The sequence below is a fragment of the Paroedura picta genome, chromosome 13 (assembly GCF_049243985.1).
Source record: "Paroedura picta isolate Pp20150507F chromosome 13, Ppicta_v3.0, whole genome shotgun sequence".
Taxonomy (NCBI): domain Eukaryota; kingdom Metazoa; phylum Chordata; class Lepidosauria; order Squamata; family Gekkonidae; genus Paroedura; species Paroedura picta.
The window spans coordinates 17,431,784-17,454,468 of record NC_135381.1 but is presented as its reverse complement, the minus strand read 5'-3'; the positions used below and the strand labels follow the sequence as shown (position 1 = coordinate 17,454,468).

The 22,685-nt window shown below is 44.2% G+C and overlaps 2 protein-coding genes across 4 annotated transcripts in view; one reads left to right on the top strand and one right to left on the bottom strand.

Annotated features, from left to right (window-relative positions):
• The window catches only part of GUCD1 (guanylyl cyclase domain containing 1), an 8,089-nt gene extending 6,849 nt beyond the window's left edge, over nucleotides 1-1,240 (top strand). Inside the window, exon 6 of the mRNA XM_077308743.1 lies at nucleotides 796-1,240. Within this exon, the coding sequence (XP_077164858.1) occupies nucleotides 796-887 (92 nt within the window). The 3' untranslated portion in view covers nucleotides 888-1,240. The remainder of the gene's footprint in view (nucleotides 1-795) is intronic.
• The window catches only part of UPB1 (beta-ureidopropionase 1), a 25,036-nt gene extending 2,351 nt beyond the window's left edge, over nucleotides 1-22,685 (bottom strand). For 2 of the 3 annotated variants that reach the window (XM_077308739.1, XM_077308741.1), the window contains exons 1-9: nucleotides 22,451-22,685; nucleotides 19,078-19,249; nucleotides 17,365-17,452; nucleotides 15,519-15,613; nucleotides 14,935-15,096; nucleotides 12,522-12,691; nucleotides 9,435-9,516; nucleotides 8,436-8,478; nucleotides 6,442-6,596 (exon numbers count right to left, since the gene is read on the bottom strand). In XM_077308739.1, the coding sequence (XP_077164854.1) occupies nucleotides 6,442-6,596; nucleotides 8,436-8,478; nucleotides 9,435-9,516; nucleotides 12,522-12,691; nucleotides 14,935-15,096; nucleotides 15,519-15,613; nucleotides 17,365-17,452; nucleotides 19,078-19,249; nucleotides 22,451-22,551 (1,068 nt within the window). In that variant the 5' untranslated portion in view covers nucleotides 22,552-22,685. Of the gene's footprint in view, nucleotides 1-2,293; nucleotides 5,067-6,441; nucleotides 6,597-8,435; nucleotides 8,479-9,434; nucleotides 9,517-12,521; nucleotides 12,692-14,934; nucleotides 15,097-15,518; nucleotides 15,614-17,364; nucleotides 17,453-19,077; nucleotides 19,250-22,450 lie in introns of those variants that run through there. The other variant, XM_077308740.1, reaches the window with a different exon arrangement.

The window sequence follows — 22,685 nt, the reverse complement described above, 5'->3', positions numbered from 1 at the left end:
CCAAGGTTTCTCCCCCTCTCATTGTGAGCTTTTATTCTTTTAGTTAAATGTCAAATAATGCTATTCAGAGTTAGTTACTCTGTTCTGTGTCTGCTGTGGTCACGTGGCCCGTGTGGATTAATGGCTACTGTGTGAGTGACTAGAGATATCAGCTCATGTTCTCACCTTGCCACAATGCTCACTAGGTGACCTTGGACCAGCAGTCCCTCTTTCTTGGCCTCGCCCACCTCACAAAGTTGTGAGGAGAAAAAGAAATAGTTGGATGGGGGAGGTATATTGCTTGGAGCTTTTTTATTTATTAAAAAAATTATATCCTGCCACAACCAGATAAGATACTGAAAATATTAATGAATCAATCCATTCTGGGAAGGAAAAGCAGGATAAAGATATGCTAGAACAATCATTTAAAAGTATTCTACACTGGGTTGCTATGTGTTGTTACCGTTCATAGCAATGTACAGGGTTGGACCTAGACTAACATTTCTGCAGGCACATGGATTTCTATCCATATAGTGCGATTTTTGCACTCCTTTCTCCCCACATGGCAGCCCCAAATCCCTCCTGGAATTGTTCTGGGGGCTCTCCCCTCACCCAGAACAGGATTCCTGTAGATTAGGGGCTGCTGCAGTAGGGGATCAAATTGTATTCCATGGAAACATCTAGTCTGGATCAGTCTCCGAAGCCCAGGGTTACTTGATTTACCCCTGCTTTCCAGCTGTGGATTCCCACTACTTGGGCTTCTGTCTCTCTTAAACCCTGATTCCTCACTGAATACGTATTGGTCCTATCCCACAGGAACATGCAGCACCAGCATCAATAACTTTGAGGAAGCCAGGACGAGTTACGGCACAGATGAAGACATCCTGTTTATTTACACAGACAGCTGACACCTGCATCTGGTGCTTCCAGCTTGTCATTGGCCCAGCCTGCCCAGCACCTCTATGGGCAGCTGACTTGTCTCAGGACTTCTGCTACAGAGACTTTGCTCCCAGACTGCAGCAGGATTACAAACAAGGGATGCTTTTAGAGATGTTGGTAGAGCTACGTGGTTGTTCTATCTCCATCTTTTTATTCTTGACGATGAAATAGCCTGTGTACATACACTATGCTATATACATACGGACGTGTATGTACTTAATTTTAATTTTGCACACTTAAGTTTAAAATGCAAAATCAGACTTTTTTCCGGTTGGATGTCAGACCCTTTTCCTTCCCAGGAATAAAACTCTCCGAAACCAAATCCATTAAATGTAAGTCATCACTTGGGGGCATTTGGAGAAAGGGTAGGCACAGGAAGAAGCAACAAAAGACACCGCGCAGGAAGAAGCAACAAAAGACACCGCCTTCACCTAGGTCATAGTGAATAAACTCTTTTTGAGATTGGGCAGCAAGAAGAAGAAGTCCTCGTTGCCCAAAAAGGGGTTCCACAGACCGAAACAGGCAGATTCCTACAGCTGCTTTTGAAGCAGAGAGGGACACCTGTGTGGTTATGCCATTCTTCTGAAAGGATCTGCACATTCAGCAGATTCAGCAGATATGGCTGAGCAGTAGGCTGGAAGAGCTTTCAGAAGATGGTTTCAGGAGGTGAAGGGGAAAGTTGTTGCGTGGTGACTGCACTGCCACCTCGGAAATGGTGGTGTGGACCTGTTCACTGCATGCCACCCATTTATTTTCAGAATCCTCTGCTTGCTTCCCCAGTGCGGCTTCGGGGGAAGGGTTGCAGAATCCTGAATGTACTAATTTTTTGCCTCAATAAGTTAAAATGTTTTAAAGGTGAATTTGGGAAGAGCCCTTTGCTAACTTGGCAGTCCCAACCTGGCACAATCGAGTATCTTTAAAGCACGTTCAAACATGGAAGTGGGGTCCACGTTGCTCCCACTTGAACAGTTGTCACCCATAAGACTGAAGACAGCTTCCTCCTGTCAGTAGTTCCCATGTGACGCTTGCCCATGGGCACCCTCAGGCCCAGCCTTTTAAACTGACACTGTGCTGTCAGAACGTATCTAGAAACTAATGCAATGGCAACAGTTGGCAGTATCACCAGAGGGCTAGCGGGTAAGAAGGGAAACTTCATTAGCTGCTGCAGACCTATAATTGGAGACTAGAACTCCGTTGCTAACAGTATTCGTGGACTTCCAAGGCAAAGGCAGATTCAGAACTGAAACAGGGAAATTCCTCTCAGCTGAGTTTTAGGACAGGTGCTAGCCAGAACCCACTTTCTACCTCATGAGTACTACACTCATGCTCAGATGGGGCTTCCCTGATGTTTAAAATAAAACTTCCATACAGCATAATCCACTATGTACTTTATTTGAAAATATCGCAAATACAGAGAATCGATAGTGACATACTTGACATTAGCCAATGAAGAAGAAACAAAATTCTGGACATGATAGACAATTGAAATAGGGGGATATCAGTGGCAGGGCTTCACTTGTGGATTTTTAAAGTAGCGCATGCCATTAAGTGCCATGTTGTTTGGGTTCAAAATCTTATCCACCCCAGAAAGTGAATGTGGTGAGACAAGTGATCTAAATAATCTGAAAAACAAAGAACCTCGTAGCACTAAAAACACAGACCTTAAGAACAGGGTAAACATTTATCTCCTGCTGTTGTGGCCTTGTAGAGCAGGATCCAAAGAGTTCTTTGTATCACTTGGGCTGTCTGAATTTCTTACCTACAGCTCTTCTGTTAGAGACCGCTTTCAGGTGGGGGGTGTGGGGGGGGGAGAGCAAAGGACATTACAGAAGTGGTCAATTGGGTAAAAGATCAGTCTTCACAGATCTCTATCCCATCTATTATCATATATGCTAATTTTATGTTAAATTATGTATGCTTTCAACAGTAAAGGGAAAAATAGTCCTTTGTATTTAAGGCACTGCCAAATTCTTTTAAGGCTAATAATTCTAAAGGGCCATTTTATGATTTTAAAGGCCAGGAGTCTAGCACTGTAAAAGATGCAGGATATAAATGTACCTGCTGTTGATTAAGCAGAACTGCTTGCTGATTCTTACCCAAATATTTCAAATAAGTTGACAGATGTATAAACTATTCCCAAGTTACAATTTTAATGAATGTTTGGTAGGCATAACTACCTCATTCCTTGATGTGATGGCAGAAGTGACCCCCAAATATTGTAAGATTCAGGAGCTTGGCCTTTATTGCCAGTTAGTGAAACAAACCAACCCTCCCTTCTTACTACAGATAGTGGCTTAATAACAGAGCAGAAGCTATTACTGGGGAGGATACAAGTAGCAAACTTCTGCATTGTACAAAGAAAGGTGAAAATGCATTCCCTCCATTAAGGTCTCTCAAGCATATAGCAGGGGCAAGCCGAAAACAGCAAGCAATGGATTCAGTGCAAAATCAAAGGCAAACCTGGGAGGTGGGCAGTGTGATTCATTTTGAGCCCAAAGTCAAAGGCTTATTCAAGGAAACATCTAAACCTCATTTCTTCTTCATAAGGTTGCTGAATTCAAGGAAGTATTTGTTACAACAGGCCTTCATTCGCCATAACAAAAGGAATATTTTACATAGAGAAATTTTATATGCAAAATATACTTTGTAATTGAGTCACTCTCAATAAAGGTTTAAGTTATAATCCAAGAGAAAAAGGCATACCGCTTCCTTCTTTCAGAGAAGCTGAGAGGCTTCACAGTGGAGAGTTTCTAAAAAGGAAACTTCAGAACTCACTCTCTGCAGCGCCAAGTACTTCAACAGGTGGAGGAGAGGTAGAACTGAGGGGGGCTTGTTGTGATTTACACAGGTAATTTAAATGGTTTTTGTATTATTTTTAGAAAGCTATGACAGAAAGGTCTCTCCCAGAAGGCACCCACAGATGCAGCTCCCAGTTCTAGCTGCGGCAGGTCAGCTCTATTCAGCCCTTCATCTGATCCTGGCAGATTTTTCTTTGTCAAGTGGGTGCCTCTTTGTGCCTTTAGTTTAGATGCCCTGCTTGGAGGGGGGTGAGGAGGGTACTATCCAAGAGGGTAAAAACCTTCTTACCTTAAAACTGGGGAACAAGAATAAGAAGAGCTGGGCTTTTTAGTATCCTGCTTTTTATTACCCAAAGGAATCTCAAAGTTTACAATTGCCTACCCCTCCTCTCTCCACAACAGACATCCTGTGAGGTAGGTGAGGCTAAGAGAACTGTGATTGGCCCAAGGTCATCCAGCTGGATACATGTGGTGGGGAATCAAACCCAGTTCTCCAGATTAGAGGTCACCGCTTTTAACCACTACACTAAGCCATGGCTCCCATAGAATACCAGCTTTGCATGCAAAAACGGAACACTAATTTAAAAAGGCTTTTGGATGTCATGTTTTGAGGAAATTGCCAGATATCCACTGCCAACTAAACAGAATGAAACTGAATTGTGTAAGCCAGTGGTCTGAGGCTGCTTGGGGCCATCATACAAAACATTTGAAAAACCTGTTCCTTTGTAAGCTTCTAGCCCAGGGATAGTCAAACTGCGGCCCTCCAGATGACCATGGACTACAATTCCCAGGAGCCCCTGCCAGCATTTGCAGGTGCCCTATTTGAAGATGCCCTAATTGAACGTTGTGGTTTTAAAGCCACAATATGTTTTTAAAACCTATAGTAGTAGCCTTGTGTTGAAAAATGCAACATGACTAAGCAGCCCCTCCAGGCCACATGGAGCTCCTGCAAAAATTATTTATTTTATTTATTATATTTATATACCGCCTTCCCCGGAGGGTCATAAATGATAAATGGAGAGGAGGCTTTAAAAAAAACAGCTTCAGACAGCTAGCATGAAAGCATACTGGGCTGCATGGGGTGTATACCTTCCGTTCAAAGTGGGGGGAGCTAAAAATTGTTATTAGCCAACTGATTCATGCCTTTTGAGGTATTCTCCCTGGAGGAATGTTGCCAAGAGACAGCGATCATGTCTGAAAGAGAAAAGGAAGTGTGCTTCCTCTACTCCATATCAGTAGATGAAGAAGAACCACTCCGGAGAAAAATCACTCATGGATAATATTAGGCACAAAATTAGGCTGTACTACTGCAGCAAGTTCCTTGGCATACATCTCATACCTCCCAGTCATCTGGAAAGAGGGGGGAAAAAAGTCAACGCTTTCCCATCATTTCTCACATATTGCTGTAAAAATTCAAACCTCCCTGTCCTAATGCCCACAACAGCTTTACGAATGCAGTTCACAGACATGATTAGTATCTGCTTCTCATTGCCATCTTACTGAAGATAAGCGAGCTCATCTCCACACAGTGAGAAAATCCTCTTTCCCAGAGGTAGAAAACATCTGGCCATTGATGCCAGCAGCCTTTTCCAGGAGAGGAGGTACTTTTCTCACTGTTGCCATGGCAGCCATCTAGGTCTGATGGAAACAGCCCTCTGGAGCTGGCAGGAAGGCTTCCTTTTGGAAGCAGCATGAGGTCCATTTTGTGGTGAGAGGTAAGTGTGGAGGAAACCTTCCTGGAGTGGGGGTTAATCCACTGCTGGAGAAAGCAGTGATGGCAGGTGAACAGACCAGGCTTTGAGCTGCTTGAGAAGAATCACAGTGCCCTTGGCACATATGCTGCGTTTGTCTTTAATTTCCCCTCTCTGGTTCTGCCACTGCATATTGCCTATATTAAGGGAATCACACTTCTCCCTCATTGTTACATAGAGAAAGAGAGATCTGGCTACAGGCTAAGGTCAGAAATTAAGTTCCTTTGGGTTTTCTCCTCTTTGGGTTTCCTCAAGCCAAGGGCCCTCTAGTTATCATGCCCAAGTGCTATCAAGTCTGCACCTGTCACTTCTATGGCCAAATGCCACCTACAAAGAGCAACCAAGACAGGTAGGTCTGTTCTTAAAGTAGCTTTAAATAGGCATAGCCCAACTGTTGCAATCTGTTATTACATAGTGTTCTATGTAAATGTTCCAAAATGTTTTATGTAAACCACCCAAAGCCGTAGGGAAGGGCGGTATAAAAATCTAAATATATAAATAAATATTATGCCTCCATCATGTGCGCATACCTGCCTCTTTCCCGGTTCCATACTTTGCATCCCATGATGAGGAAAACCAGATGAACATTTATCAGTTGATATGACCATTTTTGGTCATGTTGACCTGCTCCCCCCCATGGCAATGATGGACCTGGAGGGGTGGGAAGGGGAATGGCCCCAGGGGCGCATACACAGTTATGCTTCCCAACCATATTCTGCATGATTGCACCACTTCTGGGGTTTCTCAAAGCCTGAATAATGTTTCAGAGGTTTCTCAATGATAAAAAAGTTGAGAAGGTAACTGAAATAATAACTGAAATAATATCATGGACTATGCCAATCCTACTGGATTTGATGACTTTTTGGAAGCTGGTGTTATGGAATATTTCATCCATTTGATGAAAGCTGCTTTGAGAACTGAATCAGTCAAATATTTGTAGGAAAGAAAAGAAATCTAAGCAAAGGAAGTCTTACCTTAAAATTCCACTTGTCACCAACTTGCCTGCAAAGATTTAAGTCCATCTCAGCCACCAAAAGGCCATCCTGGGTGCGGGAGAGTTCAGGGGTTCGACTCCCATCTGGGGAGGCCACGTAACTTGAGCCATAAAAATGACCCAAATCGTGGTGAGCTTCAGAAATGGCAACAAAACAAAAAAAAAGCCACAAGTTAATTGCTTAATATAATCTGCTGCTTGGGGCTTTTCTAAAAGGAGTTTCAAGGCACACACACACACACACACACACACACATATATATATATATATATATATCTTTAAACAGCCCGTGGCGCCATGGGCGCCACGGACTAAATAATTCGTTAAGCCCCCTTGAGGTGGGCTTTGTCCGTGATGAGGAAGGGTCCGGGTTGGACCCTTCCTCACGACAGACAATCGGAGGGACCAATCGGCAGGCGCGAAGCGCCTGCCGATTGGTCCCTCCGATTCCCAGCCTGAGCAACTGTGAATCGCGCGCAGTTGCTCCCAGCCTGACGCGGCGAGAGGCGCTTCGCGCCTCTCGCCGCGTCACCCCGCCGCCCAAGGGAGCCCCCGGCAGTCGCACGAAGCGCGGCTGCCGGGGGTTCCCTGCCTGGCGGACTGACGCGGTGAGAGGCGCGAAGCGCCTCTCGCCGCGTCAGCCCGCCGCCCGACGGAGCCTGCCTGCTGCCCAAAGAAGCCTGCTGCCGCCGCCACCGACAACAACGCCGACCAGCCCGCCGCCGCCGTCGGTGAGTCCTAGCGCCCGCTGCATTTAGCTGCAGCGGGCTTGATTACTAGTCTAGCATAAAAGGAAAAAGAAGCAGGAAAACACTGAAAATCACCACTCCTCAGGTGCTTTTAACTCCTGCTTGGAAAAGTGCAGATTTTCTCCAGTCAGGGTAAAAGTAGCCTAGGGACAGACTATTTCAGCATGGAAAACAAACCAGGGAAAAGAGTTAAATAGTCTCCCTGCTCATCTGCCTTAATTAAAGCCTTCTAGGTGCCAGTAAACACAAGGTTCTGTCATCAGGCAACTTATATGATGGTCACATAATGAACGGGTGGAACTGTCACTGCAGGAGGCAGTTCCAGGAGAGAGGAGCCCAATGATCCAGTCTCACCTCTCACCCAGTTGCAGACGGGTGGGTTAACAGATTAATGGCTTTTGTTTCTTTTTCATTTTTTGGTTCTGGTATTATTGTTCTTTATGTTTTAATTGCTTTTTAATATTTCATTTCACTTCTGTCTTGGGAGCCCTGGCTGAAGGGCAGAATAGGAATTCTTTAAAAACTAAATGTAGATACAGGTTAATGCAGACTGTGGCTGGGAAACACCCTTTTAAAAATTGCAAATATTATTTGCAAAATTTATGAGCCTTGTTACATGGTTCAGAGTTGAGCTGAGCTGAAATGACAAGAACACTGCCTAAACTTATCATGGCCACTGTTCAAAGAGCTGCTCCGATTCACACAAGGCACACTGCTAGACCAGATGGATTTCTTTCAACAGCCGAATCTCCTTGGCATTTTGCCACACAATATCAAGAGGTTAGCAAGGTTTTTGTTCATGAAACAAATCCATCAAGAGTCCTTCTGCACCAATATGGGCCTCCTTTTCTACAAGCAGCTAGATTCAAAACTACAGCTCTCCAGCTAACCAGAGAATCTGTATGGAGTCCTAACAAGGGTCCACCTGGGAGAGCCAGCCATGACCCTCAATGGGTCATGATCTTGAGCTAAGCTCTTTCTATTGCAAGACTAACACAGGAGAGGGGGGGAAAAGAGGAAACCATGTCCATTGCCCTGAGCTTCTTGGAGGAATGGCAAGATAAAACTGTAAGGTAGGCAGACAAGCATCACACATACCCTCCCCCCTCAGAGCCACCTTCAGTTGCTATCAGTGATGTGAGACTGAGGGCAAATAGCAGAGAATAAAGAGCTGCTTATTCAGACTCCCATAGGAAAGAAAGCCAAAGGTGACTGCAGAACGTACCATCCCCTCCGTCTCCTGATGTAAAGGGATTCGGATAAATTTCCTACAAGAAAACAAACAGAAGATGGCACTCTTGTTTCATTCTGCCTCTCTCACCGCAATAAAAAAACACTCACATCCCTCACAAAACTAGATTAACAAGGTTGCCTTTGTTACCTGACAATCTTTGTAAATCTAATAAGATTTGTCTGGCTTTTGAATAATGCACTGCCTTCTCCCTCCAGAGTGGTCTGTCTGCAGATTCAGTCTACCCATTTGCTTGATGTTCATGAAATGAAGAACCCTCTGGAGAACCAGTGAACCTGCTGGTTCATGCAAAATAGGCAAGGGGAAGTCTTTGACTTGTGGCACTTTCTGCCAATGGCACAGAGAAACATTCACTGGCCACTTGCCACTCAGTGAGGACTGAATGGGAAGGGAGCGGGTTGGGAAGAGACCTAGGTACCACACCACTGCATGAGAACAACCTCTGATGTTTTCACAGGTGCAATTTATTTGATAGTGATAAGACCAAGGCCCCCAAAAGAGAGGGTTTGAAGAATATGCTGCAGGGGAAGAGGTGGTTACTCGCAACCTCTGCCCCACCCCACCCCACCCCAGACACTCTTGGTTGTACACACACCTGTCCTATATCCAGCTGCCCCAAACTTTTGCTATCCAGAGGACATGCAGGCTAGTTTCCTATGCCACAGCATTCTGTACTTCCCAAAAATAAGAGGCACAGATGGGAGGAAGGCAATGGAGGCAAACTGGAAGTGGATTTCTGTTTACAGATCATTCTAAAGGGCAGATTGCTGATCAGAGAAGAAGCAGGGTCAGAATGCAGATTTTTGTTTCCTCTCTATATGACTTGGCCCATCCCTGAATGTGTTACCATATCTGTGTGTGGACCCAACTGCAGTAGCCCAGGGGAAACTGCCCCTTTTGCCCCTTGCATAAAGTAGCTCTGCTCCCAAGTTACAAATCTAAAAGCTACAATGAAGTAAAAAAAAATCTTACCGTTCCTACTCGGTTGATGGCACAGGTGAAGCAGTGGTTAGCGATGGCGGCATTTCTTGCCTCAATGGGCCACAAAGATTCACTGCAAAAAATATTTTTAAACAGTATGCATAATGCTATTATTGCAGCACATGCAAGACCCATTTTAGACACCATCTTCCTCCCCAAGTCATTCCACATGACCATGTTTTTCAATGGTTTCCCCACTGCTGCTGCTGATTCAATGACGTGGCAAGAAGGCTTCCATGCTGTGAATTCCCCTACCATTCCTTGCCCCAGTCCCATCAGTGACCATTCTATCTCCCACTTTCACATGGCATTATTTTCCCCACTGGTAACTAACATGTCATCAACATACAACGGCAGGACTGAGACAGAGAAAATGGCCAGGAAAGATCCAGACCTGCCAGTCCAAACAGTATTCACCCTAAAGGACTTCTCCAAAAATATAATAGTGAAGATTTCAGAAAGCCCTCAGCCAGGGCTGGACATGTCCAGGAGATGAATGAAATCCCCAAGGAATCATGAAGAAGCAGGGAGAGGACAAGCTTTCCAACAGCATCGTAGCCAGAGCAACACAACCTGTGTGGAAAACCCTACTGTATCAGCATGTATCCCAAAAGGATTCTGGGGAGGGTTCTCGGCTGCAGGAGAAACAGACAGCTGCTTCCGGGGTTGCTTGCCAGCTCTGGCATTCTTTATGCCTGGATCATGAGGGCTAACATATATATAATACATTATGGCCTGAGACAGAAAATCCTAATGATACAGTCTCCTTCCCACTAATTGAGGCACAATCCACCAGAAAGTTTTTCTGCGCTACTCTCATTGCAAAGAATGGGAATTGCTCTTTCTTTAGGGAAAATAATCTTGGAGGGGGGGGGCATAAAAAACCAACTACATGAAATATCTAGTTTGGCTCTGACTATTAACTAGGGACAAGGTGCCAACCAAAACTAAATCTGTAAATTAAGCCAAATCAGTATGAAGAACAGCAAGCATCCTCTTGCAGAGAAGTGCTTCATTGTACTTTGTAGGGCAGCAAGAAAATCTCTTCCCACTTTCCAAATCAGGCCCAATTTAAAGGTACAAGTTTGCAGGCAGACAGCATCTTGTTTTTAAGGAGCTGTTTCCTGGGCAAAATACACATATCATGTAGCAGCCCAGTTTAAATTAGATGCTATACAAGTACAAAGTCCTATGGGTGAATGTTTTTGCTTCACTAGTATCATATTTAAATCACAGCTGATAGATTTGCCAAGTAATAAAGCAATCAAGAGGCGAGAGCACCAATAATCCTGCTGCCATAAAGCCACTCAGAGAATCCAGGGGGAAAAAAAACCTCAAAAGTGACGTGCAATTACATGTCAGTTTCCTTTCTAGTGGGCATTGAAGCAATCCAACATTTTAAACAGTAAGCACAATCCAGCCAAAGTTCAGCTCCATCCCACACCTGACCTTTAAGACATTTCATGCAACATGGGAGGAGAAGGGCAGGAGAAACCTGGCCTTGACTAGACACTGAAGAGGACACATCATATTTCTTCCACCGTCTAACACAAATTCAGCATTGCTTCGCTTAAAGGAAATTTCTACAAATCCTCTGAATAAATCTGTTTTATCCTCAAGCCAATAAAATTACATGAAAATACAAATGAAAGCATGGACTGCCAGCTAGAGAATAATCAGTAGGAACAAAGAATAAATATGGTACCAACAAGAATAGCATCTTTAAGGCCAACAAAGATTTATACAAGGTGTGAGCTTTCGAATGCATGCACTCTTCCTCAGACAATGGAACAAGGGTCATAAGAGTACAGATATAAGAAGTAAATTAGTAGCAAATTAGTACACTGTGTCATAACTTCCAAATTAGGCGGTATCATAATTCTTTGCTTAAAAAGCTAATTAGTCTTTGGGGTTTAGTTACAGTTTACAAAAGCACTGGAGAAATAAAAATGTCACGGTTAGTAATTAATGGCAGACATTTTCCCACTTGTGAAAATTATTTTAAAAGACTAGTTGCTTGCCCTGTCCATCTCCACCCAAACATGGAAGCATCCCCACAAGTGAAAAGCCACACTAGTTTGTTCTCTTGTCCTGAGACCAAAGAGTTAGATTCTAAATTACATTACATACTACTTACATCACATTACAGTCACATTGTCCCAAATAAAATAAATAGCGCAATTTTACTATGCAATTTTTAAAATGTATCTGGGAATCATGGAATCTTAACTATTCTAGACTTTCTTATCAGTTCTTAGAAAACGTATTGTTGCACAATGTTTATTACCAGTGGTTTTATCTGGCCGCAGTGCTATACTAAATAAACTTAAACAATCAAATGCTGTAAACCAAGGATTTCTCCCCAAAGGGTTTCCTTAAAATAAAGGGGTTTGATGCAACCAGGGAGCTTGACAGGAATTTGACAAATGAGAGCTCTTGGCACCTTCTGGTACCATCCAGCCACTCATATCTCTTCTCCAGACAGCAGTGTGAAGACTCTAATGATCTGGTCACCTCTTCTTAGTTGTTTCAGCATGGCCACTCACCTTGTGCTTGTTGCTGGCATTATCCAATCATGGGTACATTTGGCACCCCTACCACTGTGTTGTGCCAGCAAAATATCATAAAAGATCTTGCTCTTAATTTTAAGAGAGAAAATGTTTGCATTCCTTATGGATGTGGGCAGTTATTCAGACACGCATGAAAGGTGACTGATGAGATCCCAGCAGCTGAAGGAGCGGCATCAGACATGCTATGGTCAGATGACTAGAGCCTTAAATCTCTGCACAGCTCTTGACTCTTCCCTTGGCTAGCATAAGCAGTGATGTTCTCCTGGTACATACTATACTCCAGAATTTGCTTTTCCTTATTACAGGATTTAATTTTTTTAACACCCTTGGGCTGAGGCAGGAGAAAAAATTCTTGACACTTTTATGAAACAGAATGGCAGAAGTCATAGGGCACCATGAGCCAAAGTGAACACAATTTCGTGGAAACTAGAGTACACTTCAGCCAACAAACCAAAGATTTGGTTGTGTAGGATAGCATATCCTGCAGTGAGCATGCAAGATACTCTACCTGAGTTTCCCAATCGTTGCAGAAGGATTAAAGATGATCTCTGCTCCATTTAAACTGTACATGAGCCAGTTGAGGGGATGATGGCGCCCAAAGCAAATATTCACAGCAATCTTTCCAAACTGAGTCTGGAACACTGGGTGTCCTCGGTCCCCTTCCATGTAGTAGGTTGACTGCAAAACACACATACAAATGCATCAAGTACTGAACAACATTTCACCAGAAAACAGTCACAATATAATTCTGTCCAAAAAACTTCCTTCTTGAATGCAAGCCTCTAGGCCAGTGAGCCAGTCTACGTAATGGGGAAAAGGGGCAGATCTTTTCTTTCATTCACTTCCTCAGCTGGCCCAATGGCAACCCTGAGGTGTCCTGACTCTTCTCTGAAGCATTTGTTTAAAGTAAGCATATTTTTGCATAATGGAAAATTTGAGCTTCTTTGATAATAGAATGGGGAGGGAAAAGGGAGAAAATACACAAAGCTCTGATTATATTCATCATCAGTTTAATAGAGGAGATCAAAGAAACCAGCCGCAGTCCCTTCTTAGCAGAGCTCTAAACAGTAGCATCTGCAAGGTTGGAAATTTGCAGGCAGATGCCTAATCACCTTATATATCATGGCACAGACTGTTGTACCTTGGCTTTGTCCCAATGGGTAACAGGTGGAAAATCCAGACCAACACAAACTGTACAGGACAAGAAGAAACAGTACCACAAGGTTGTCCTGAGCCACAACGTTCCTGATTTTCCAGGCCCAGCACAGAGGGTGCAGACCATACCTGAGCTGCTAATCATCACTTTTTACTATTAAAAGGCAAATCATAGATCATAGAATCATAGAGTTGGAAGGGGCCATACAGGCCATCTAGTCCAACCCCCTGCTCAACGCAGGATCAGCCCAAAGCATCCTAAAGCATCCAAGAAAAGTGTGTATCCAACCTTTGCTTGAAGACTGCCAGTGAGGGGGAGCTCACCACCTCCTTAGGCAGCCTATTCCACTGCTGAACTACTCTGACTGTGAAAATTTTTTTCCTGATATCTAGCCTATATCGTTGTACTTGTAGTTTAAACCCATTACTGTGCGTCCTTTCCTCTGCAGCCAACGGAAACAGCATCCTGCCCTCCTCCAAATGACAACCTTTCAAATACTTAAAGAGGGCTATCATGTCCCCTCCTTTTCTCCAGGCTGAACATTCCCATGTTCCTCAACCTATCTTCATAGGGCTTGGCCCCTTGGCCCCAGATCATCCTCGTCGCTCTCCTCTGTACCCTTTCAATTTTATCTACATCCTTCTTGAAGTGAGGCCTCCAGAACTGCACACAGTACTCCAGGTGTGGTCTGACCAGTGCCGTATACAATGGGACTATGATAAAATAATGATAAAATAAAACTCTTCCAAAACCAACCAGGAAGAGGTCCAGCCTCTTCTGTTGAAGAAGAGCTACCCTTATGTAACTGTGAAGGGTCAATAAAGAGTCCACTCTCTTTCTTTATGATTTCTTAGTAATTTGTTTTATGACTATGAAGAGGTGAAATGCCTGCTTTGTCTTCTTATAATGTGACCAAAGTACAACAGCTTCAGTTGGGTCATTTTAGCTTCTAGAGATAGTTTAATTTGATCTAGAACCCTCAGTGGTATTTGTAAAACTCTCCTTCAATACCACATTTCAACCAAATCAACTTTCTTCTTGTCAGCCTTCTTCAGTTTCCAGCTTTCACATCCATACATAGTAGTGGGGAATAGAGGAAAATAACTAACGGCCTTGAGACACCTTAAAGACTAACTGATTTACTGTGGCATAAACTTTCATGTGCGGGATTCCACTTTGTCAGATTTATTTGTTTTTAATTTATCTATATATACATGTATAGCCCGCCCCTTTTGAAACAAGGGTAATTTGAACCAGTCAACTCGGGGCGGCTTACAACAATATGAACAATAAAGCCATAAAAACACAAATACATTTTAAACTACTAAAAGCTAACAGCACAACATCACAAGCTAAGTCATTGTCTAATCCAGGGGTAGTCAAACTGCAGCCCTCCGGATGGCCATGGACTTCAATTCCCATGAGCCCCTGCCAGCATTTGCTGGCAGGGGCTCGTGGGAATTGTAGTCCATGGACATCTGGAGGGCTGCAGTTTGACTACCCCTTGGTCTAATCCTTCTATACAGGTGGGGATGTAGGAGGTGGTGTCCAAATTAATTAAAATCATATGATGTTCGGGTTCTGCGGGTGGCATAAGGAGGTAAGCAGTCCCTCGAGTATGTTATTGCTGTCATTGTGCCATTTGAGTACTGAGCTGCCTTAAGAACCATTTCATTAGGACAGCAGGACAAAAATGTTTTAAAGGAAGTAAAAGAAAGTGCTAGGTAGTGCTGACTGATAGCTTGAGCAAAAAGCTACCACCAACCTCATTAAAGTCTCCAATCCGTGGGATGTGATTCTTCCTGCTTTTTCCAAGGACAGCACCAGAGTTTGAAATCACCACTGCAGTATTCCACAGAGTTCCTCCGTGAACATCGTCTCTTTCCAGAATTGGAGACACCACAACCATATTGTGTTTCTTGGCTAGCTGCAGATACCAATTTTAGAAGAACATAAGAAGAGCCCTGCTAGATCATACTGATAATCTATCTAGTTCAGCATCCTGTCTCACATAATGGCCAACCAGTTCCTCTGGACAGCCAACAACAGGGCCCAGAGACTGAAGCCTTCCCCTGATGTTGCCTCCTGGGATTCAGAGGACCTGAGGCTGCCATGCACTCCCCACGCCGCCTTTGGGGCTTTCCGCCTTTCCGCGCTTCTCCTTGCTGGGGCTGGCTCCCTCCACCTCTCGCCCCTGTGACTGATGTCCCACTAGCGCCTGCTGCATTGAAGCCTGCAGTGGGCTTTTTCCCTAGTATCTTTTATATTGCTCATTGTCTCTTTTAATACAGTCCTAGATGGTTGAAGTGTGATATAAAACAACAGAGATACAAGAATTCAGACCCCTACCTTCTGGCAAAATCTTGTTGTTGGGCCATCTTCTGCTGATTCAGCAAACTCTGTCCAAGGAAGCTTCTCTCTTGTGCAGAAAGCAAAAGGCATTGCTGTAAGAACACCAGAACAAGAAATCAACACAACAGTTTTGTTGCATGGTGGTTCTAATCAAAACCCATTCTTCTTCTGCTGCTGAATGTTTGTCATCTCTATGAAAATGAGACTAAAGACAGACAAAAAAATGGGGGAAAAACCCACAATTTGTTCCCAGGCTGCATTTTCCCAAAGTCACCTGGATGCATAAGATGACAGCCCTAGTTTTGGTGTCTAACATTATCATGGTTCTGTTTCTAGGACAATTTGTTTAGTGCCAGACAATGGACTTCTTCTTTCTCTTGGATAAGGAATTACATTAACATGATTATCTTTTCAAATTCATCCCACTGCTAGGCTGAATTCAGATTTCATTGCAAATATACAATGCTTTTGAGAATGGAGATGACTCACACACTTAGGCATTTCCTCCCCATATCAACAACAGATGTTGTTTTGTTATAACAACTACTACCTACCCCACTCTGCCACGGGGTGTGTGATTTTGGGCTCATTGCTCTCTCTCTCTCTCTCTCTCTCTCTCTCTCTCTCTCTCTCTCTCTCTCTCTCACACACACACACACACACACATACACACTAATCTATCCCAAAGGGCTGTTGTGAAAGAAGAGTTGGTTCTTATATGCCACTTTTCTCTCAAAGTCTCAAAGCAACTTATATTAGCCTTCCCTTTCCTCTCCCCAAAACAGACGCCCTGTGAGGGAGGGGAGGCTGAGAGAGGCCTGATATTACTGCTAAGTCAGAACAGCTTTCTCAGTGCTGTGGTGAGCCCAAGGTCACCCAGCTGACTGCATGTGGAGGAAGAGCAGGGAATCAAACCTGGCTTGCCAGATTATAAGTCCCCACTCCTAACCACTGCACCAGGATGGCTCTGGCTGCATTCCTTGAAACAGCCTCAATTCAGGCAGGTGACTCTACACTGATTCTACACTACAAGAAACTGGTGAGGGATTATGATATTACAATGCAGGAAGTTGAGTAGAGCGGCAGAACAGGCATGCTGGACAGAGCTGTGGTAGTTAGCAGTGGGAGGTACATAGTAGGAAACTGTTATCTTCTGATAGGGCTTCACAATTCCTGAATCTTCTGGGGACTATTTTTCAATTTCTACCAAAAGAAGAGGTCTATGCCTTTGAAAATATACTATGCCAAAAAAAGAAAGAAAAAGCTCCCTGCGTGACCACCCACTCATTCCCTTCTGCAGAAAAGCAGCAAAATTACCCACTTCAGATAAGGCTGCCTGTTGAATCTCTGCATGAGTCACTGCTCTAGACTTGTCTCCTTGTAGACTAGTGAGTCACAGAGGAAAGAAAAGGGGGAAAGCTCCTCTAAAGATGGATCATCCTTATACATCATAAAAGTCTTTTGGGATATGAATGACGCATGCCTCCTATTTTTGGGGGGGAGGGGAGTATATCTTGCATCAAAAGTTCAGAAAAACTTTAGTTTAAAGAAATATTGCCCAATGACATAACACTAGGAAAAGAATATGCAATAGAAAATATGAATGAATGACATGACTTTAGACTAACACTGAAAATTCTTTCTGGGGAGGCTTGACTGGCATCTTGATAGGGTTTTGGACTTCTCCAGGAGTCTGTCATGCTTCTTCATTAATTTATTGCAATCAGGAGAACTTCTATTTAAACATTGCAGGCGTTAATGTAGCTATTTAATTGGTATGGGATTTTGAGCATTAACTACAGTGGCGCTCAAACACAGGGAAACAAGGCAAAACACTACTCACTCCAGGCCTCCTGGAAACAGACTATGTTCACCTTGCACATCGCTGCCACTTCCACAATCTCTTCTATGCGCTTGTGCAGGGCAGCTACCTAGAAAACAACAGAACTGCTGTAAAAGTTCACACATAACTTTTAAACAGTTCAATTTTACTATATAGGATTAATATAGAACCTTCTGCTGAACAGCAGTAAATCAATACAGTAAATAATTTAAAATGTTTTCATTTTCCTTCCAACTCAGCTACAAGCTAAATCCTAAGTAATCCCTGACAGATTTGAAAGGCTTCAATAAAAAGCACTGGGGGTCTCAGTGTACTGCTGTGAAGAAAAGCTGATAAACTGTATCTTGGACAGACTCGTCCTGGTGCTGCTGATATGCTTATCTATTCATTTGAGGTCTCCTCCCATTCTAAACCATGTTAGGACTCTGTCTGAAGCTGGAAGGCATGGCTGAAATGGGTACCCTCCCTCATGTTCCCTTTTCAGCTGTAAATAAAACTTTCCCTCCAACCACACTGATGGATGGAGGATTATAAGAAGCACTATGAGAGTTTTAATAGCTTTAGCTTTTTCACTTCAACCCAGCAGTTCTCATGCCTTTTGAAGTGGAAACTACTTCTAAATTGATGTCCTGTTGAGGGCCACAGCAAAACTTATTATACTTTTCAGACCCACTCACAAAGTATCGTTTACTCACACCAGTCTAAAACAAAGTAATCTCAGGTCAGTTAACAGTGAACAGAGCCAGTTTGGTGTAGTGGTTAGGAGTGCGGACTTCTAATCTGGCGAGCCGGGTTCAATTCTGCGTTCCCCCACATGCAGCCAGCTGGGTGACCTTGGGCTCGCCATGGCACTGATAAAATTGTTCTGACCGAGCAGTAGGGAAAAGCGGCATATAAGAACCAACTCTTCTTCTTCTTCTTCTTCTTCTTCTTTCTTTCAAGCCGTTTTTCAAGTACCAAACTAAAACATCATTTTACATGGATTTTTACTTAGGGATTCATCTTTCCAGCTGTTTCATGGCCTTGGGTTTGTTTTATGGATAGCTGTATGCTGTTCTTTATGCCCCCCAGACTGTTTTTAGATAATTTATTATTTGCATTGTAAGCCACTTACAAGATTCTGGAGGCACAGAAATCTCCCAAATAGAAGATTAGGGCAAATGCATGATTAGACCTAACATTAGCATTATGGGCTAACTCCACCAAACACACATGTTGGGCAATGGGAATTCTGTGGGGATGTCATGTTAAGCAGACAATTTGATTTCCTGTAGTTTTCTTTGACAGGGAGCAGCAGTAGGTTAAAAAGATAGCTTATATGGAATTTTTGATGGGAGATCAGTTATACAATAATGGGCTAAAAGGTACTAAATGCATTACATCATCTTACATTTTTATACTTTTGGTAAGCAATCCAGACGCTAAGGAAATCAGGTAGAAAATAGACAACATGGCATTTCTGATGCATGGAACTCACAACTGAACAGGAAACTGCACCATAATGCCAGAACACTGAGATTCAGAGTTACAGGAGCAGACAGCTATCCAGCTAGTCCTGGAGCGCAGCTGTTTCACACTATTGCAATTCCAGGGTGATGGTGGGGGTTGTGTCTCAGTTTATCACTACCTCTGTTTTTTTGTGGCCCCCAGCTTGTAGTAATAAAGTTGATGATGTTACTCTGTAGCCACCCTCTTTACTAACAACAATGGTACCTGTTCAGCAACCAGTGCATCTGTTGGGAGTGGAATTTTATTCTGAATCAGTCCCACCCGGACAACACGTGGCTGCCTCAATTGTTCCAGTTCAGCTTGAAATCCATAGCCCAGTAGCTCAAAGTTCCTTTCAGCAGCTGCTGATGTAGCAACAGAAGGCAAATCCAGTGGCCTGGAAAGACATAACATAGAAGGACAAAAACATTCCACTTTCCCTCTGTTGTATGCCAACAGCAATTTAACAGGGGGAACAAACACAAACAAACACAGAGCAGGGGCCAACTGGAGGGATCAGCAAACTGTAGGAAGGTTAGGCTGCTAGCATGACCCAGATTCACTCACCTGTTCCTTCATGCCCTCCTTGTATAATACTATGTAACTCGCCAAGCAATCACATGGTCACAGAAATGTATTATTTGGTGATGTTTTGAATTTTTTAAATTTTTAAAAAATTTATCTGCCTCTTTATGACAAGCAACAGTACTGCATCGACAAAGCAGCTTTCTCTTTCTCGTTTAATAAAGTTAAATCAAGTACATGAATATTTCTCAAATTATTTGAAGCAGAACAGTATTAATGTCCTTTTCAAGACTTGCTTGCAGAATAACTCCATGCTATTTTCCCCCTCCACCTAAAAATGTAGGAATCCAAGATCACTTGCCAGTAAACAATTTTACTTCTCGATTTTTAATATTTAGAAATACAAGCCATTACTGTGCAACAAACTGTACCTCATGGCCATGTTGCATATTATGCAGAAGCAAACCGAAATTTGCCACATGGCTTCTGCTCCCAACTCAGCCCTGACCCTTTGCCTTCCACTTATCCTCTCAACCCACCCACGGTCTGTGGAATCTCTTCATGATATTACATGTGGAATCCTTATATAGCCCCTCCCCTGTACCTAGAAATAGAAACTCTGCAATTAATTCATCGGAATTTTAATCAGTCTCCATAGCACAGCAGCATAACTAATAGAAAACCCAAGGTCACCCCTGAAAACTATATGCTCTACAGTAGCGGTCCCCAACCTTTTTAAGATTGAGGACCGCCTCCGGGGGTGGTGAAGAGTCTACAGGCAGCTTACTGTGCTGCACTGTGTCTTCTGAGGAGACTGCAGCATCACATGTTGATTCACTTGAGGGAGAGTACCTTATTATGAGGAACTAAACAAGATGATCTTTGGGCTTTCTTCAGAGTTCATAAACTATTAATTTAATAGTTTATGGAAAGCAAACTTGGTGTAGTGTACGGACTTCTAAGCTGGCGAGTCGGGTTTGATTCTGCGCTCCCCCACATGCAGCTAGTTGGGTGGCCTTGGGCTCGCCACAGCACTGATAAAGCTGTTCTGACGGGTAGGAATATTAGGGTTCTCTCAGCCTCACTACCTCACAGCGTGTTTGTTGTGGGGAGAGGAAAGGGAAGGCGATTGGAAGCCACTTTGAGACTCCTTTGGGTAAAGGAAAGCAGCATATAAGAACCAACTCCTCTTCTTCTCCTTAATAAAACTAGCATGCTGTTGACATAGAAGCACTTCTTGATGAATGAGCTGTGATCCTCTCTGGTACGAAGGCCCTGAGACTCATATGCCAAGGAGTTGCAGTCCTTTATCCACCTGCTTGTTGTCAGCCATTCAGTTGTGTCCGACTCTTGGCAATCCCATGGCACAGTCGCCGCCACAATCCCCAATCCTGTACCGCCTCCCTCAGCCATGCAGTGTTCAGGCCCATGTCCATGCTGATTGTGTCTAATCAATGTGTTCTTTGTCAGCCTGGTTTCCTTTTCCCACTGACCAATCCTAGCATAATCGCTTTCTCCATTGAGTTGGATCGCAAGATATGGCCAAAAGTAAGTGAGCTGGAGTTTCATGATTCTGCCTACCAATGATAAAGCAGATTTTATGCACTGCACTATTTCCTTATTTGTGACTTTTGCTGTCCATGGAATCCACAGAAGCCTTCTCCAACAGCAGAGTTCAAAGGAATCGATTCTTCTCTTGTCTGATTTTATCATCCAACCTTCAAAGCCATAAGTGGCTATTGGAATGTGATGTCAGTGGTCATCCCTATTTCTGGGAAAGGTCAGGGAGCCCCTGGGGAGTTATCCCTGGTTTAGAGGACCTGCAGAAGTTAATTTTTGAAGGTGTTTAAGGGGGGGGGGCCTTGTATAAGGAAGCTTTTGTCTTCTCTAACCAATTGGAGACAAATTGTGCTGCACTGCGCAAACCTGATGGTCCTGACTGATCAGAAGAGGGCACAGTTTCTGCACCAAAAATCGAGCCTACTTCTTCAAAACCCAAACCAGGCAATTTGTGACCTATGGCTCTCTCCAGGAGCTCTGCCTTGGTGGAATGGCTGCTTTGCAGAGATTCCATACTCAACTGCCTGGGGTTTACCTCCCGCAACACTGTCTCGGAGGAGATCTGGTCGGAGACCTCAAGTGCCGACATCTCTTGATTGAAATAGCAGACAAAAGGCAAACAGCCTCGGGAAGATGAGGTCAGAGGAATAAAGTTTGGGTTTTAAACAAAGGGAAAAGAAAGAGGGAGGGAAAGTGCAACCAAAGAAGCTCCTCAAAGGATTATCTCAGCAGCTCAGCAAATCCACTGGTCTCTCATGAGGAGGCAGGGAAAAGACTGAAGGTGGGCTAACCCGCCCCCCCCCCCCAAAAAAAAGTGCAATCAATTTCCTACCTCCAGCAATTGTGGGAAGAGGAACCTAACAGTATCAGAGTGTCCTCTCCTTGGGAGAAAAGTACATTTCAGGGCACAACAGAGATGCCCAATCTCTTGATCTACACAACTGAAATTCCTGTGCCCTGCCCTACGTTTTTCTCCCCACCCCCTCGCGTTGTTTCTCATACTTCGCCAAGTAGTTCAGAGGCACTCAGAAATCCCCTTGAAGATTTCGAGAGGGGACGATTTCCAGTTTGTCTGTACCACGACCCCCAAGTCTTCCCCACCTCCTCCGCCCACGCCAGCTTATGCTGCAATTATACACCACGCAGAACCAACTCCGAGTCCAGTGGCACCTTTAAGGCCAACAAAGATGTATTCAAGGGGTGAGCTTTCGAGTGCAAGCACTCTTCCTCAGACACGACAGAATAAAACTCTGTTGGTCTTACAGGTGCCACGGGGCTCTGAATTGGGTCCGCTGCTTCAGACCAACACGGCTGCCCACGTGAACATGTCACTTCTCCCTTTCTTTGCAGCATCCTCTGTTTCTTAAAAGAAGCGACAGCAGCAGCTCGTCCCCTCCCTTGAGCCCCTCCCCTCCTCCTTTTCTGGGACCCCGCAAGCACCCAGGGCCACCCAGACAGCCCGCCTTTCGGTCGGCCCGCGCAAAGCCTTTCGGGACATGTAGTTCTAGCGAACCTGACGTGCTCCCCGTAGAGGATCCGCTTCACTTCCCCGAGTTGCTCGGCAGGCAGATAGCGCTCTAGGCACCGCGTTAACGAATCTACGCCGGCGGCCATGTCTCCCGCACGCGCGGCCCACCGCTCGGGGCCAACTGACGGCGAGATGACCGTTGCCCTCGGAGGAGGGTCATGGCGGAGAGGCCCCTCACGAGACTTCTCCCGCCCATTTTGGCGGGCTCCGCTGCGGCTGG